The 18,798-nt window shown below is 39.5% G+C and overlaps 1 protein-coding gene across 1 annotated transcript; it reads left to right on the forward strand.

Moving 5' to 3' along the window:
• Positions 1-1,350: 1,350 nt before the first annotated feature.
• Positions 1,351-3,449, forward strand: MC4R (melanocortin 4 receptor). The gene has a single exon (XM_026115675.2). The coding sequence runs from the start codon at positions 1,843-1,845 to the stop codon at positions 2,836-2,838; it is 996 nt and encodes a 331-aa protein (XP_025971460.1). The 5' UTR covers positions 1,351-1,842; the 3' UTR covers positions 2,839-3,449.
• The last annotated feature ends 15,349 nt before the right edge of the window (positions 3,450-18,798 follow it).

Raw genomic sequence — 18,798 nt, forward strand, 5'->3', positions numbered from 1 at the left:
GGTGTGAGTGCAGATAGCTATGCTTCCACAGGCACACTGTATTCCTGTCTGTCTATTTAGCTGTTCATTTTATAAAACAGCAAGCACAAGGAGGGGTGAACAAAGTTTGGGAGAGTGAAGAAAATTGTTGTTTACCGGCTCTTGCCTCAGATACAGTCTCTTCCACAGCCTTCCTGGTAGGTGACAGCATTCACTCATTCAAACAACTTCTTTGCCAACTTTACACTCAGGTGTAATGACTGACTTTTCTATACCTTCCATAGCTTTAAAATCCACCTACGTTTTAGCCTTTGTTCAGGAATTTGGAGGGTTTAATTTTCAGTTGCAATGCTTGTAAGAGGAAACAGCAAAATAGCTTTTGTCTCTGTCTCTTTGTAGTCACTTGGCATTTTTTCCTCCTCTGTCTTGAGGGCTTTTGTTGGCAGAGCACACAGAAGCTGACTTTCAGCTCATGTCAGGTAAGCACAGAGACACCCTTGGGATGGACTGTTATGAGATTTATTAATGTCTTGGAGTCATTACCAGTGTATGAGCCGTATTTCTCACAGGTTGCAACTTTGTCTCCCATTGCTTTCCTTCATGTACTCCATTTTTTTTTTTTTCTGCCCAGCATCCTGATTTCTGATGATGACAGGGCAGCTACAATTAATTCTATCATCTTTTCCTTCCTGGAAATAAGATGACAAAGAGTGATATTACCTGGGCAAAACTATTTTCTTTAGGACATTTTATTGAGCTGTTTGTGACTCGTAGAAGCTTCTGAGGAGTAGTCTTGCTCTCTTTTTGGTCCTTAGATGGCCTCCATTTCTAAAAATTAAAAAAAAATACAAAATTACAACAAGCTTAGAAAGCTAGCAGCCTCTCAACACCACATTCTTGCAAATGGGTAATTAAGGCCTAGAAAAGTTAATGCATAGATAGTCTGGAAGAGACACCCAAGAGGAAATGAGTATTTTCTTGCTTTCTAGTCCATTTTCCATTTTACCACATACATGAAGTGGAGCAACTTTATGTCACAGAAGGGAAGAATAAATCACAGTCTAAAAATAGAAGCCATCAGTGCAGCTGCAGGAATTTTGTAGGGTTGCTAGTACAATTGTGGTTGTAAGGAGAGAAATCGATGATACCAAAAATCCACAAAATAGGCATTAAAATACTATTGCGAAAAGTTAAAGAAGTGAAGCAAATCTACAAGAGCCCATCTGATTTCCTGTGGCTACTGGAGGCTGATGCTGCATCCGAATCTGCTGCGCTGAGTGGTGTTTGAGAGAGGCTCAGAAGCAGCAGCCCCTCGACTTTCCGCAGCTCCTGAGCCCCATTGGCTGGGAGGCAAAGCGGAGGCGGAGAGTGCCCCTGCATATTTTTCTCCTCCACACACCATAAAACAGGCAGCCGGCATGCACTGTCTGACAGCGAGAATGGTGCTTGCAGTTTGAAATTAGTTTCTGCTCAGCAGCAGCCACTTGAGCTTTTTCTGTTTACCTCTCTCAATGGAAGGGAAGGAAAACAACCCTGGAACGTGTAACTGTGAACTAAACGGGAACTGAATGTAAGGGAGAATCTGATGCAAACTTGCAGCTGGTTGTTGGGACTCAGTGACACAGATAACCAGGGTAAATGTGATGATGGTCAGAAACTGCATCTGTGAGAGAGTAAACCAGCATTTCTGAGTCTGAAACCTTCTTTTGTAGTAGCAGTTAAAGAGTTTTGAACTACGTTCTGCCTTGTGCTGGCTTTTTGTTTTTATCTTTTCTTCCCCCACTGAAAAGCCAAAGGAGGATTTCAAAGGGATGCAAAAAGGACAGATTTAAAAGCAGGAGGCTAAAAGGGGCTCTCCCTAAGATGAATTTCACCCAGCAGCGTGGGACCCTTCAGCCTCTCCACTTCTGGAACCATAGCTACAGACCGCACGGAGGTGCCAGCGAGCCAAACGCCAAGGGCCACTCCTCAGGAGGCTGCTACGAGCAACTCTTTGTTTCCCCCGGAGTGTTTGTGACTCTGGGCATCATCAGCTTGCTGGAGAACATCTTGGTTATTGTGGCGATAGCCAAGAACAAGAACCTCCATTCGCCCATGTACTTCTTCATCTGTAGCCTGGCAGTGGCTGACATGCTAGTGAGTGTATCCAACGGATCAGAAACTATTGTCATCACGCTGCTAAACAGCACAGACACAGATGCACAGAGCTTTACCATAAACATTGACAATGTCATTGACTCAGTGATTTGCAGTTCCCTGCTTGCGTCAATTTGCAGTCTCCTCTCAATAGCAGTGGACAGGTATTTTACTATCTTTTATGCCCTCCAGTACCATAACATCATGACGGTGAAGCGTGTAGGGGTCATCATTACGTGCATCTGGGCTGCTTGCACAGTGTCAGGCATTTTGTTCATCATTTACTCTGACAGCAGTGTTGTCATCATCTGCCTTATCAGTATGTTCTTCACCATGCTCATTCTCATGGCCTCCCTCTACGTCCACATGTTCATGATGGCCCGGATGCATATCAAAAAGATTGCGGTTCTTCCGGGAACTGGCCCTATTCGCCAAGGGGCCAACATGAAAGGGGCCATCACTCTCACCATCCTGATTGGAGTTTTTGTTGTGTGCTGGGCACCATTTTTCTTGCACCTGATCTTCTACATCTCCTGCCCCTACAACCCGTACTGTGTGTGCTTCATGTCCCACTTTAACTTTTATCTCATCCTCATCATGTGCAATTCCATCATTGATCCACTTATCTATGCATTCCGGAGTCAGGAGCTCAGAAAAACATTCAAGGAGATTATATGCTGCTGTAGTTTAAGAGGGCTTTGTGATTTGCCTGGCAAATATTAAACCGAGATGGGTATGTTACTGTGCACACACCACACAGCACAGACTTACAAGCCTTCAGATCCTCTTTCTCGGCAGAACATGGGCTATGTCTTTAACAGCAAACGACTCTTTCTCTTTCCCCTCCTTCCCATCCTTGTATCCAGTTCATGTGTAATTCATATTTCTGTATAGTATTTGTGATATCTACAGCTTGTAATTTATTTGGCTGGGAAGAGAAGAGAAGTAACACTTCACACCAGTTTGTAAGTAAGCAAATAAATGTAATGATGAATGTGAAATACTAAAAATATGAGCAGCTGTATATTTGAACTGCTGAAAAACTAAATAACTTGCCTGACTTACAGTACATATTGGCTGATACTGTTCTTTATTCTGTTGATGTAATTATAGCTATCTATTAAGCTATATTCAACTTAAAATAGAACATATGTTTCTCTATTAATGGATTAGGAGTTCTCTGGGATTAGGAGGCAGATTTTTCATAAAGGTTACTGGGACCGAGGAGTTGTGCTCATTCATTTTGAACTCTTTTCCCTCCTCCTCCAAAAGCAGCAATTCTGTTCTTTGTTACAGTTACAGCCCACTATAACAAGATTTTTCAAACACTTGTTACCCAGACAATTGAATTTCTGGATTTTTTTTTTTTCCCCAAGATGTTGACTGCTGTATGTCTGAGACTGCCTTTGTGCAAAACTGCAGTTGCTTCCTGGAGCATCAGGTAGCCCTGGGCATATTTACTAGACTGACACCAAGGTAGACTAGCACCCTCCATTCACTCATGAAGCAGGTACAGTGTCAACACAGACAGTGCCAGCACCAGTGTAAAACTTCACTGAGATATCTACCTTAGGGTGAAGAGAGGACTTCAGTTTGGACATTCAGTCCTTCCTTGTTCTGAGATGCCCTGAGAAACAAGGACTGTGCTGCAGAAAAAATGATGTTGCATGTTATCAGACAGTAGATCTACTGCCTGGGTCCTTGCAGAGGAGCTGGAGCATGTGTTGGCTTGACTCGGCCACCTCCGACCATGCTGCGGTGGGCCTGAGCTCCTCTGGGGCAAGACCACCATGGGGAAGGGGTGCTGGCTCCTGCGGCTATGAACCATCTTCTGTGCCTGGCACTGGCCCACAGCATGATTATTAGCTCTGCTTGAGGTCATGTCACCTTTTCAGGCACCTAACTTAAGTTCTCAGTTTCATGCTAAGATGTCTCTCCACAGACTGCAACAGGCACCTCAGGTCCCTGATTTTAGCACCTTTGAAAGTGCTTGAAGTAACATGTGGGTACACAGGATTCCAGGAAGATGTCCTAGAGCACCTTGACAGCTAAGGCACAGAAAAAATATATATTAACCCCGATAAGTGTAAAAATGGTAATGGGTAGAAGACGTGGAAAGTTTTGATTTAAAAAGTCTAAACTGACTGTAAAGAATCTAAGGTTTAATCCTAAATGCCTCATTTTACCAAGATGCATAGTAAATTAATGGGATGAGCAGTTATATTAATTTTCTTGGAAACTACTTGTTACCTCAAGCTGTTTGTTCCCATGTTAAAATTAGACTTACAGTGAAATACTGACATATGAAAGCCCACTGCTTTGGGCCCTCTGCCAAAGAACATAAAGGACTTAAAGTGGGTCTCAGTATCTTACACTTCAACTTACTCATGCGGTTATGGAGCAAGTCATTTGACTTCGTACATAAAGGCTTCTTGGCAGACCAGCAGCAGAGAAATCAGGTCTCCCACACCCTACTCTTGCACTGGTGCCACCCCACCACACTGCTTGTAACAGACCTGTTACCTGCCTTTAGCTTCAGTAAGTGATATCATGGCATCTAATGGTTGAAGTGTGCAAAAATGTTGAAATGTTTCTACTGCATTAGCATTATTCATTTTATTTTAGAGGAAACAAACATTTCAATAATACATCCCTGCCTGTTTTCACTGGATAGGAAATAAAAGATGTTAAAGAAGCAGGACTGAGACTCGGGGATGGTGGTGGGGAGTGAATGTATCAAAATTAATAGTCTCTCCCAAAATCCCGTAGAATTCTCTTGTATTGTATTAAAAGCTTTCCCCTCTCCCACAAGACTTGATGCTAGCTATGCAAAACTGCTCTGCAAATAATGCAAGAAATTTCTGCTGACAGTTTGCACAAGACACAAATCTCACTTGATCTTTGTTCTGCCTCACTTCATGCAGCTTATTTAGGGCTGTAAGTTACAACACCAGGCTCCAGAGATTCCCTTTTTGTCTGCAGAGAAACTCCTCTAGAAAATGGTATAAGAACAAGACACTACCTTAGGTGCTTTGAATATTATGTCAAGACTCTCTTTCTCTCCTTTGGCTATACGAGGACTAGACATCTAACTTAAACACGTCTAAATTTTGAATAGTATATGCTTCTGTAAATTACTTAAAACTATCAGTCTCACTTCTATTTACAAGTCTAGAGGGAGAGAAACAACAATTAACTTTTTTTCATATTGGTATGGAGATTTTCATCAATGGTTTTCTTAAAGTTTCCAAAAATGGTGTGAATCTCTTTTGTGCTTATTAGGATTAAGGTTAATGAAGAGAGCTTTGACCCCATTAAGTACTAAATCTTATCTAATTTTTGAACCAACTTATTCTTGAGTTTTATCAACTTTGAGCCTGCTTAGCAGCTCTTTTGTCTTTATTTTATAAAGTTAAATGTATGTTCATACTCTTTTATGTACTTCTGAATTAAAGACGATTTTTTTATGATGTTCTTTTTTTAGACCGAATATAATTTATTGAAATTGCTGGCAAACCTCCTAGATAAATAATTTTTATATTCCCAGATACTCTGAAGCAGGTACCCAGCTTCTAAGTTGCTGAACGCTGTTTGCCTATAGCTCTGGCAGCTTTCCAGCAGAGAGTCACAGAAATGAGTGCTGCGAAAGATAAATAAGTTCATCAAGCTTGCTGGAGAGTGAGGAGAGTGGAGGTTTATTTTCCACGCTTAATTTGCTGGAGCTTTATTCTTCTATTTGTAAATGTTCTAAGAAAATGAGCTTCCTTGCTTTAAATATCTGGGACCCTAATCACTCTAGCACTTATCATTTTAGTCATTTTGTAGAACCATGCCACATACCTCTGTGCCAAGGAAATGGTTTTGTCTGCATTTTACAGGTGTAAAGATTTACAATCTCAGTTCTGCTGGTGAACAGGGACTAATGGATTTGCTCAGCCTCATACAAGGCAGCCTTTGGTGAAGCTGGGGACTGACGGTTGTGTTCTCTGCCCTTTCCCAATAAATGGCTGTAATATAACACACAGAACTTTGAGTATTGAAGCAAATGTCTTTCTTTAAGAGAGGCATTTCTTTAGCTTTGAAGTAGCTTTTGAACAAAGCAAAGAACTCCAAAAAGCACCTAGCAGGCTGTGGTTGGTCTCAGTATAGTGGATTTTGGATGGTGTTCCAAGATTCCCTTTAAAACTGAACCATGCTGTCATCTGAAAGCAAGGAGAGATGCTCTGACAAACTCTCATGTTATTAAATGTGCAGCAACAGTAATGCCTTTAATTATGCCTTTAATAGCTGTGTAGTGTATACATTATTTATGTAACTCTAAAATTACTTTTTTGTTGTTAAAACTACTCCTGTTTTATAAGGGGCACAATTTAGGGAGCCTTCTTCATCCTCAAGTTGAAATTTTGGTATAGAAGAACTTAGTCCGTGATGTCATTTATAATACCCTGCATTAAATGGAGTCCCAGTAGAAGTGAACTCTCAGAAAAAGCACCTTTAGGGATGAAATCTTCAGTGTTGGTCCAGAAATGACTTCATATTTTAAATTAATATTCTGATACCTTCAATCGTACCTCCATCAATCAATCATTTCTCTTTAGATTAAATTCTACTTTTGCTTATGAAGAAAAACACAGACTTCACAAGGTGGCAAGACCTGTCTTTGCTACTAAAGACACTCACTGATATATAAAACTGTTTATAAATTAACTAAGCTTGTTTTTTGAGAGTTCTGTTGTTCTAGCTGTTTTGATATTTTTCCCACTCTGTTCATACTAGAAGAGAATTTCAGTTCTGAATATTAAAGAAACATCACCTTCTAGTTTGTAATGTAAATGTATTCACGGGCTGTGCTTTTACCCACTTGTTCTCTTGAAAACATTGTCCATTTGTTTTAATTGTTCTCCATGCTTGATATATATGTTTATTACTAGACCACCATCACTCTGAACTTTTCTAGTCATCTCTTATATGGTAGGAAATGATACTGTAAGCAGTTTTTCAGATGAAATCCTACTGCTCTGTACACCGGTGTTTTGCTTCTGTTAAAAACTCCTCACCTAAAATATTTGCCCCTTTCATGCCCACAGCTTATAGATGGTCACATTTTTTTTCTGTGATGAACTAATGAATCCGAAACACTCTCCTCTTGGGCTGTTTCATGCTGAATAGCCCTCACTGTAGAGCTTCAGATCCCGTTGTTAACCTCTGAATTAATGACTTTGGACTTCGTACTGTTGAATTCCGCACTATTTGTATTATTTCAAACCTCAGAATGATCCAGTTTTCCTAACTGATTTTTGGATTGTCTGTTCTATTGACATTGTAGCCAGGCTTTTACCATCAAGAACTAATCCTGGCACATTCATCTTGATGCAGCTCTCTCGGAGCTGGAGATCAGACTTAAGGCTCACCTGGCAGTATAACTGGGGATCTATTGTAAATCCTATATTAATATGTTGTGCTAGGCATCAATAAAAAATAGTTGATGTAGGTTTGCAGGTGGCAAAAGGAAAACTTAAAATTCATATAGATGTGCAAAATGCCCTACTTAACTCTTTTTGAAACCAAAATATTACAGTTAATTAGAGCTTTTTTCTTTGTAAAAAGCAGTGGGTGAGTAAACAAACAGAAGTCCAAATGCATTTGGAAGAAGTAACAACAGAGCATTTACTAAATACTGTATTTATGCAGTGATCTGCAACAATCATTCTGAAGTTCAGAGGAATTAAAATATACTATGAAGATATTTGCTATAACAATATCTGCTCTCTGAGATAACATCTCCATGCAGTTCTTCTGAGATTTCTTCTCATGCTAACACAGGTCATGCAGAGTTGAACATATACACCTCAGGGACATCATAAAAAATAGCTGGCTTTCTAAAGTCATTCTATTCAGTACAGCCTGAAGGCTGATATGTTAAAAAAAAAAAACACTTTTTTCCCCTTGAAAGGGGAAACAAAAGAAGGGGTCTGAAGGAAAAAAAAAAGTAAAATTAAATTGCTAGTATTGAGGTAATCAGTTTTCACGCTTTCACAATTTCGGCTGGGCCAAGGGAGCCTGAAAGCTTTCTGGAAAGCACAAATTGTGCAATTATCTACCTATAAATTTAACTGCACATAAAACTGCCAAGTTCCAACTGAATAGTGGGTTTTTGCATCAGGGCATTGAAAGTCATCCTACAGTGTATAACATCCACATGATCACTGTTGCTTCTAATTATCTGGATAGATATGCAGCCACAGTAAAATTGGAAGGAAGCCTGGCTCTGCATGAAAGTAAAAAAGAAAATAGTGCATGTTTGGTAGAAATAAATCTTTAGTCATTATTCTGAAGTTATTACCAGGTAGATGAGGTGGATGTCATTGCTTTCATAGAGTTATTATCTTCAACTTCACACATGAAAATGCAATGCTCATAACTAACACAAACAGCCTTATTTTCCTCTCTAAGACGAAGATGCTGTCTCTCCATAAGGATTGTCTCCAGCCCAGATAGGACACATGCCATATTGAAGGTACCACTGGTACAAATTCCTCTTATCTGAATACTGTGTACAAGTGTAAACCAGTATGTTTCAGTTTGGGACTATTCATGACCTGGCACTACCAACTGCTCAAGACAGAGGACTGAGAGAGCAAGTCAGTGGCAGGTCAGCTGAAGGAAGATGACCCAGCTTCATTGCTTTTCAGGTGCGTAACACCCAACAGCCAGGTGATACGAGGGACTAAATGTGGATTTGAACTGTCAGTTTGGTTCTGGTCTCATGTAGGATCCATGTCTGTGATGCTTCCCTCGTTCCTGCAGGAAATCACATATTTCTCACTACTCTTAGTGGAACATCCTCGGGTGACCCAGGCTGAAAGCAGCAGATAGCACTTGGCCGGCTCAGGACAATGGGCCACTGGTAAAAACTGAGAGGTTGAAAACTGAATAACACAGCCTGATGTTATTCACAGTATTTACTAGGTACAGTATTATGGTCCCACAGTCCTTCCTACAGGCTGTTTCAACTACGTATATACTGATAATGGCAGAGCTACTGTTCCTATAAGGTTTGTCGATAAGAAGATATCTGCACTCAAATGAAGGACAAAGTATGGAAGCTTATACACCATATGCACACTGTACAAGAATATTATTAGCCAAATTTTAGCTGAGTTTTCAGAAGGCTTTATGTAATTTGGATACCAGCTAGAAGGAACTTGGTATCTCTGGCTCTGGATGCCACAAGGTGAGCATCCTTTGGGTGTCCAAATAGCCTGATAGAATCACTGGTCACTTTTTGAAATCTCAGCCACCCCTGTCACATACAGTGACGTAGTTGCCAAACAAATAAATAGTACACCATCTGATACTCTCCCAGGCTTTGTGAAGATTCCCTTCATCTCAGCTATTTCAGAACTGAAGTAAATTTTGTCATTGATTGCATAGACCTGAAATGGTCAAGATGCTTTAAAACATATAAATTGGCTGTAAATGGATACAGGAAAAACAAGACCATGGGCACTCGTAGGACTATGCACTCATTTTTCTTTGTAATTTCTTGATTTTTCTGTGGGACTAAAATCAGTGAAGTGAATAAGATGCTGTCTTATTAAGTGAAATGTTAGAAAAAGGCTTTTTGAGGCAGGCTGTAGGACTGTTTTAGTTTTAACGAATCAGCCACTGAAGAACAAGCAATTGTTTCTGAAGAACAAGCAATTTCTCAGACAGAAAGAGATGCAGAAAGGTCACAGAGCGGTGATATGTTTGTACTGTCTTACTATAAAATTAAGAAATATAAATGCCTGCTTAATATTGTACTTCAGATGTGGACATGACTTCCGCTTTTTCATTGCTTTCAAATACTGTGGCTAGTGAGCTAACCCCATCCCACACAGTTAAGGGTGAAGTCCATTAAAAGATACATGTCAGGGAAAGGATGGATAAGGAACAATGGTTCACCCTCCTGATACAAGTAAGGGAAGTCATTGTACCGACTTAATAGAAGCAGGCTTCAGAAGAAATGATGGAAGCTGGTTGTAGACCTGGGAAACTTACTGTTAAAGGAAGCTGTGGATGCTGAAAGAATACATGGATTCAAGGGAAGCCAGCTCACGCTGATGGAGGAGAAATCTATTGAGTGCTACTGATGACACACATCTACATCCAGCTCGGGCAGTCTCTGAGCTGTAAGTAACTGCAGGCTGGAGAAGCATTATGGAGCAGTATCATACACACTTGCTCACTTCCCTGGACAGTTTATGAGCAGATTGTTTCTATTGCTTTTCCAGTTAGAGAGAGTCATCCTTACCTAAATTAAATGCCATTTCCCATCACCCCAAAACAAAAGGGGACGTATAAAGAGACAGGCCTAGGGAAAGCCAAATGATTGTTGGAGACAACAAATAAAGAAAGGGGAAAGGATGAGGGTCAATGGATCAAAAAGGTAAATTCTGTGGAACTGAAGAGAAGCACAGAGCAGAACATCCTGACTGTGCCTATCACTCCCTTAAGATACCGAATGTACTTAAGGACAATGCCAAATGGTGTTTTGGCCAGAGATGTGACTGGAGGAGAGACCAGAAACAAGCTGCACCATCACCAGATCTCCTCCATCAAGCTTCTTCCCCCTATTGCTGAGGATGACCTGCATGACCAGGAGATGATTGGCAACGACATGGCTTTGTGGGGCCTTGGATGCCCATGGCTGGAAGCAGGATAACTGAATATTGACCCAGTATGGCCAGTGTTATGCCTGTATATAAGGCAACAACAGCTCTTCTCATAAGCTGCTTCTCTGTGGGAATCCACCTGTCCAGATACAAGGCTGCTTGGGAGATTAGGCCAGTGGCCACTTAGCATATGTATGTCCTACTCTAATCTCTGCTGCAGGCAGTATAAAATGCCAAAGTGTGTGTGTGTGTGTGTGTGTGTGTGTGTGTGTGTGTGTGTGTATGTGTCTTTGTGAGGAAAAATTCTCCCAGCTGCTCCTGGAGGAAGCACTGCTCCCTGAAGTGAGCAGCTGCCCAAAGCATTTCTGTGGATTTGCTCTGCCGCTGGCCTCTCGTCAGCAAGGACCTACCAAACTCACCTATCCTTCTGGTCTTCTCCCTGCGCATTGCTGTTCCTGAGTGGAGCTCCTGGCTCTCCCAGACCATGTGACTGCCTTCTTTTTTTGCACTAGACCTCCTAAAGCCTTCTAGGGTTATCTCCTTCCTGATCAGGGTATACACTCATTTCCTCTGTTAGGTGACTTCTGATCAGAATGAGCTGTCATTTCCTGATAGATAGTACAGGACTGGTGAGGTCCTTTTCACATGCTGTAAGTATTAAAGCAGTTACTGACACTGTCTTTTATTTGTGTTATCACTGGGCATTTGAGTTGGCAGCCACAGAGATATATTGTGAAGTTATGACTGCAAATTTATATATTGAAGTACCGCCAGGATAGCCACTTGTCACGGAATTAATTAGATTCAGATTTATTAGAGTGCTTTTGATGTTTCATCAACTATAAGAGTTTGATTTTAAACATGGAAACTTCAGCTCACCTGCCATCCCCCTCATCTTGACATTGCTGTTCAAATGACTGGATGCTCAGGTTAGCATCCATCAGCTTTAGATGTGCTATAGAAGAGTTTTGTTTATTACAGACTCGTTTTCCGGCTCTCCTTTAGAAGGACGGTCTGAGCTCAGGAAATCCCAAGGAGAAGTGCTTAAGGAGATGAGCATTTTTCTGTGCATCTGGATATACAAAGAAAAATACCATTTTGAATTTAGGTCCTTCTGAAGTACAGCCTTCTCCTGCACAATAATGCGGGTACAGCAATGTAGCTACTGAGTGCTGTGAGACACCATGAGAAGTGTGGTTTCAGAGGGCCTTGAGCAGGGCACAGAAATTAAGAGAAAAATATTTTCACACCCTTCCTTATCTTTCTACATTACTCTTACAAGTAACCAACTAATTTCCTGTGGAAAAATATATTTTACTACAAAAAAACTTTGTAGTCCAGATTTAAGGCAGAGTTGATTTGAGCACCTCTTTGGGTTATATTTTCTTTCTACTGAAATTTAGCTCTCTTAACTTGGTGTTAATGTTGTATTCAGGATACCTTCTTATCCCTATTGTTGTAAAGAAGTTAAAAAAGTTAAACTTACTGATATGGTGTATCTGCTCTCTAATGCAGGAATTAAAAAAGCCGATGGAAAGTATGATGCGTCTTTGATAGCCCGCTGTTCTGCTGCAGTGCCTTTACTGATGACAGGGGATCTCAATCAAGTGTAAATATTAATTTCCTAATGAGTACCATAGTGACAAGAAAAGGCTCATTTGTACATGCTTTTTCATTCATTTTCTGGTTTATATGCATCATACATCTTGTCATCCAGGTTTTACAGCCTCTTTTGTAACCAAAGATCAGCCTTAAAAAGATCAGATGCAACTGAGGGGGAAAACAATCAATTAACCCCCCACTCAACAAGATAATAGTATGCATGTAAATCTGAAAGCTACTCAGGCTCAAAGAGCACTACTTGTTGTACAGTAGGTATCGACTGGATGGCTGCAACTCCTGCGTTTTAAGGAGAGGGCATTCTGTGGTATCATTTCATGAAAAAAGAACTATAGGAGACGTAGGGATGTAATACTTGGCATACCTTTCAAAACAGAGAAACTCTTTTTTCCATATTAGCTGCTAGGACTGCAGAATACAGGTTTGGCATCTGTTACATTTGTTTTTCCCCTTTTGTCCCTTTTCTTAGCCCAGACTCGTAAAGGCTTTAAATAACCTAAAGTCTTCTAGACATTAGGCTTAGAAAGGCAAAGACAGTCTTGAGAGGGAAGCATTTTTCTAGGTCAGGTAGTTGTACTTTGGAACTCCCATAGCATTGAAGAGAAAATATTTGTGCCTGATAAATCTTACCTAATAATGAATTCTTCTAGTCACTTGTTCAGAATGGGTGTTCTGGAACACTGATGTTTGTAACTGCAATCTCAGAGGGAGGCAGTGATTTAGGAATGCAGCACGTTTTGGTGTACCCCAGCAACATATGGTGTACCCATGAGGTAGCTGAATGTGAAGTGGTTATTGAAGGATGTCCAGGGGCATAAGTTCAGTGGTTGACAAAGACTAGTGGAAGACTAGCTCTTTGACTGTACAATTATAAAGCTCTGTAAATACCTCCATCTAACAGACTAAACATAAGACCTACTAAGAGAACACAAACAAAACCAGTGCTGCCTGTCACACACATTTCAATGGCAATCTTTTGCCTTGCAGTTTCAGCATTTGAATTACCAAGAGGTGGTAATGCCAGAGGAAGGAGGGCATTTCCTATACTTTGTGTTAGGTGAAGAACTTCAGTTTGGTAATACTGATCAGCTGCAGTTCTTAAAGGTACTTTAGGTCCTTACAGAGGTCCTTACAGAGATAGTGTGTGCTTTGACTCACATGCTTAATTTCTTGGTGACACCTCCAAGCTCTTCCATCATTTGGCTTGTGTTCCTGTCTCCAAGCTTTATATCTATATCTATAGCTAGCTATCTGTATTGAAAAGGAAAGGTGGCCACCTCCCCAGTAGGTAACACTGGAAACAGTGTTTGTTCCTGCTGTGTTTCCTGGCTCAAAATGGAAAAATTCTTGTGCATGACCCTTGATTACTGAAGCAGCTGTAGAAATTGTTTATATGCCACAGAAACAGTAGTAGTTTATTGAATACACAGTTTAGGTTGGTGGTTAAATTCCTCCTTTGGTTAAACCTGTGCAATCCAAAAGAAGTAATGAGAACTAGCAGCACTTCATAGTGTGATGCAAAAGGCTCATTTTTAAGACCAGTTTGAGAATGGGAAACTGTGAGGTTTCTTCCTCTTGCACAGCACAGTAGCCAGAGAAACAAGCTATCTTTAAAGCAATCCTTCCAGAAGACACTGTGTGCCATTCCTCCTGCTAATGTGTTCCTTTCAGCAATCTCAGCAGGCAGCTCTTTAAGTGACTGAATGCAACTGCAGTATGGTGATCTAGGCAATGACAAATGTTCACAGCTTCCTATCCTGGGAACTAGAATACCTGAAGCATTTGTCTCTGAAATTGGGTAGGTATATCAGCTCCTGAGGGACCTTTCAGTAGCTCACCCAGGCTATCATTATGCTTCAGACATCACATAATGCTTTGACATTACCAGTCTAAATAGCTTAATATGAACTTTGGAGCTTCCATTTATTGTTGTATTATAATAGGAAACAGAAAATTTAGTTTCAAAGTGAATTCTAAGATTAAATGACCTGAAGTTAGTAAGAATTTCAACTTCCGAAAGGGATGGTGCATAAATATGTTGAACAATGAAGGCAGTATGAGAGAGAGAGTTTAATCTCTGATGCTAGCAATAGAGGTTTAATTTAAAGGAATTTATTTAGAATTTCTTATTAAAACAATACTGATATTTAACAGGCACTAACTTTGAAAGATACAGACCAATACCACATTAGAAAAAAACAGAAAAGCAGCAACATTTCTAGCTACAGGTACTTTAATGATTGCTTCTAATCAGAACCTGTCTTCTAATTACAACTGAAATCTGCCCTCAATATGAATTTCAGGAGAAAATTTATAATGCCATTATAATGATTTGTGAAGCTGTACCCTTTTTTAGGATGTCATTGGCACTGATTCTACTGATTAGTTCACTTGGCTCTCATTAGTGGACATATTTTCTTTGTTGCTATATCTGCAGCATTTCAGAGTAGGGACCTTGTAAATGTATTTTAGTGTAAAACCTTCCCAGTGTACTCCTAGCTGCTAAACACAAGAATACCAACAGAGCCAGGAGTGCAAAAGTAGGCAATACATTTCAATTCTCATGCATGTGCTTTATTTCTTAGATTTTTGGCTGGAAAACTAGAGCAATTTAGGCCTTTTGCTCCAGAAACCCTATAGAACTTCATTGTTAACTAGACCAACTCTGCAGGAGATTATTCTGAGTATATTGCATGAAGCTTGAATTGTCTGCAAAGCTTCATCAACTTACTTAAATGTCTTACACTATTTGGGGATCTTGAAATCTTTGACAATTTCCAAGTACATCTGAGTAAATTTTAGTTTAATACAAACTTTACCTCCCCTCCCTAGCCTCAGAGGAATGAGAGCTATGCAAAACTTTACTACTGATACAACAGATTCCTTAAATTCTCCTACTGAATCATGATGACCTCTGTCAAGCAACTTGAAACTCATTGTGTCCTGTTTCCTTGTCTGTAAAGCAGAATTAAATCCAACTAACTGATTTCATGGCTATTGAGAATTTTATACTATTTGATTTCATTTTAAAAGGCAACATTGATGTTATATTAGCTCTTAAATCGTGCAGCCATATTGGATCCCACTGTACTAAGTGCTTTACAGATGTATAATAGTCTGACACCACCTCAAAGAGTTGCTAGCCTAAACAATACTTAGGTCATTTAGTGAAAGATTCTATATAAATGCAAAGTAGTTACTATTACAGTTGCTGAAACAGTGGAAGTTGAATTTCTTTTGTATGCAATATGTCATTGCAGTCATTTCCCAGGAAATGAAAGCAATTTCTCTGAAAGGTGAAGGTCTCTCTATCTCCCTCTCATTTTCTCATCCCTCCTTCTTACTTTTTTTCATCCTGTTTCAGGAGTCCCTGCGGCTTTGGGGATGGGAGGTGTTCATTAAAGAACTGGTAGGCAAACCTAATACTTCTTTTTTCATGTTAAAAGTTAGAGTGGCTTATCTTTTAATTCCAATGCACTGTGGAAACTGATGAGAGGAAATATTACCCTCTGCCTATCTTCATTTTTTGAAGAATATTTAAGCAATATTAATTTAGGAACAGTAGTAGGAATATAAATATATATTTAGAGAAGAGATCTAATCTTTCATGCTGCTATTTAGCATATGCAGCAATTTCCTTGTGAAACTCTCTGGTCCAGTTCTGGTCCCTTTGAAGTGGATATCAAACCTTAGCTGAGTTAAGCAAAGTCTGAATTTCACCTCTGACATTTAAATGCCACTATCATTCAAATATAGTTACTAGGATTACAGAAGATACATTATGAAATGAAAATAACCTTTATATTACCAAGGTTGTTATCCCACTGGCAATCTGATGATAGCCTATCTTTTATTTTTTTAATATCACAGTGACCACTTGAGAGACTTCAAAGGTCCAGGTGCTATTTGGAGAGGTTTCTACATGGCCATAAAAATCAGATTCTAGATACATATCAGAAATCTCTTTCTTAACCTTCCTTTATCTTTTTTTTTATCTTAACATGACTTATTCTTCCCCAATAGTTTAGGCTGTATGTTTTCTTTCCTCAGTAATTCTTTCTCTAAATTTTGTCCCCTTTTCCTCTATATCTTCTCAGGTGTGGGCAGGAGGGAAACAGTGCAGCTAGGGGAACCTAAGGCTTGGGAGGGGGAAGAGGAAGGGTCTGATGCAGCTCAGATGTGATAGAAAGAGGTTTTTGGTTTTTGTGGGGGGGGGTGGGTTTAGTCTTCCTCCTTAAAGGTGCAGAGGGAATAGTGTGAAGTGTGTTGTAGCTCAGGAAGCTACTGAAAGTTGATGGAATGAGAGCAACCATGGGAAAAAGTTGTCTTGCAAAGACAGAGTGAGTAGGAGGGTATTTGCTTGATAATTTTTCTGCTTTAATGTGTCTTCTCCAGTAGAGCTATTTGTTCTCTATGTCAAAAGTTCATTGTTCCAGTGTGTGATCAAGTGAACCAGGCTTTAGAGACTGAAAGCTTCAATAGTGTTTTGAAGGGCTTCCCCCAAGGAAAGGTGCAAACAGCTTTGCTTCAAAGCTCTGGCTACCTCTGTGTTCACTCAAAGCTGCCCATTGATGTCTACTTGTAGCCACATGAGCTCAAAGGTAGGGAACAATATGTACAGTTATAGCTGACTAAAATTTTATGGATTCTTGTTTTTCAGTTAAAAAACATTTTTTTCTTTTCTGTCAAATTCTATTAGGCCTTTTTTTTTTCCCTATTGTCTCTTATGATCTGAGGTTGCTGGAAGAAAATGTTTCCAGTGCTTGTTGAAACAAAGTTGTATTTGTTAAAGCAGAGTTTTCTGTGGAGATAAGCCAAAACAATAAACAGTGTTTCAGAACTTGAGGCTGAATCTTGAGACATCACCATTCAATATGAAATATCACAAATGTAGATGCTGTTTGGCCAGTTTGGAAGTTTCTTTCAAAATTTCAATAATATTAATGTCTCAAGATAATATTAATTATCTCAAACAGGTGAATTAAATTTTGAATAGATCTTCTATTAAGGGAATCCTGTGTTACATTATCTTAATGTATAATTTAGAAATGCTTCTTAAAAATGTCTGGATTTTTCATGAATGGGCTAAATTTCTGCTTGATTTGAATACACTGACTTTGCTAGAATTGCACAAGGAGTTAATTTCACTCAGCATCTACTAAAGTTTTTTTTTTTTTTTACTTACAATACTTTTAAAAAATAGATGCTGAAGAAAAATAAATGCAGTCCATAGACTCCTTATATTAGCTTTGGTTATTACTATAATAATATGTAAATATAGGAGATATTTAAAAGTTTTCTAGACTGGGCCAAAATTTTGAGGGGAAAATGTAACGAACCATTTAAGGCATTGCTCATGGTCCTTCATGGCTATGTTTTTAATGTGTAGGTACAAAAGAAGCAGATTTGAGGTAAAGAGGTCATTAATTAACATATTCAGCAATGAATATTACATGCAAGGTGTCACTGGAGCGCACTGTGAGAGAAAGACTTCTTTTGTTTCGCTTGTCTTCTCATTGAGTATTTGAAATCTCTTCGGTTTTCTGGTTAATTAATGTTGATTGCAGGTGTAGCTTGTTAGACTCTACCTTAAGGAAGACGGAAGTAACTGTCTGTCTAGCTTGGCTTAGGCAGAGTAAACCTGGCTCTAAGATCTCCTGTTTTTAAAAGAGATGTCTATAATGCTGCTGAATTTAATGTAAAAGTGAAACCAAACCAGCTTTTGGTGACAGATTACCTGAGAATTATAAACAATGTCTGTTCTAGATAGATGTCTCTTCTACGTAAAGTTTTACTTATTACAAACTAAGTAGTCATGCTCTGAGGTCTCTAGCTTCAAAGGAGAACAGGGAGGAAATGAAATTGATACAGATGGCTGAAAGATTCAGATTATATCTTGAAAATGAATATAGCTCTAGTTAAGTGAAATACAGTACCAAAGATGATTCTGTCCTTCTTGTGATTGCAATAATTCTTTTACTGTATCAGTATCAAATAAGAAAGGTTGACTGTGTTACTAGAGCTTAGGGCTGGTTGATGAATTTTGTGCTGTTAGGATGTTGGAGACTTCTTTGTTTCAGGTATTAATTAACCCTCTAGCTTGCTGCAGCTTCCCTAGCTTACTGTAGAGATCCCACAACTGTTTTATGTGCAGAACAAAGTGCACACATGCAGGAACTGGATCCTGCTCACGTTACGTGCACAGAAGGAGGAATCAGGATGGGCTAAGGACATTGTTAGTGCTTCTGGATGACCTTAAGCAAGCTGAGAAGTTTGTTTCAGTCCTTCTCACCCAAGCTCAGGATTTCATTGAAGCTTTTTTAGAGTTTTGTTTGTTTGCCTTGCAATCTAGTCAGATCCTCCACCTATTATTTATTCTTCTCTTTGATCAAAGTTTTTCTTGTCT

Source organism: Dromaius novaehollandiae, chromosome 2 (genome assembly GCF_036370855.1).
Source record: "Dromaius novaehollandiae isolate bDroNov1 chromosome 2, bDroNov1.hap1, whole genome shotgun sequence".
In the NCBI taxonomy this organism is placed as follows: domain Eukaryota; kingdom Metazoa; phylum Chordata; class Aves; order Casuariiformes; family Dromaiidae; genus Dromaius; species Dromaius novaehollandiae.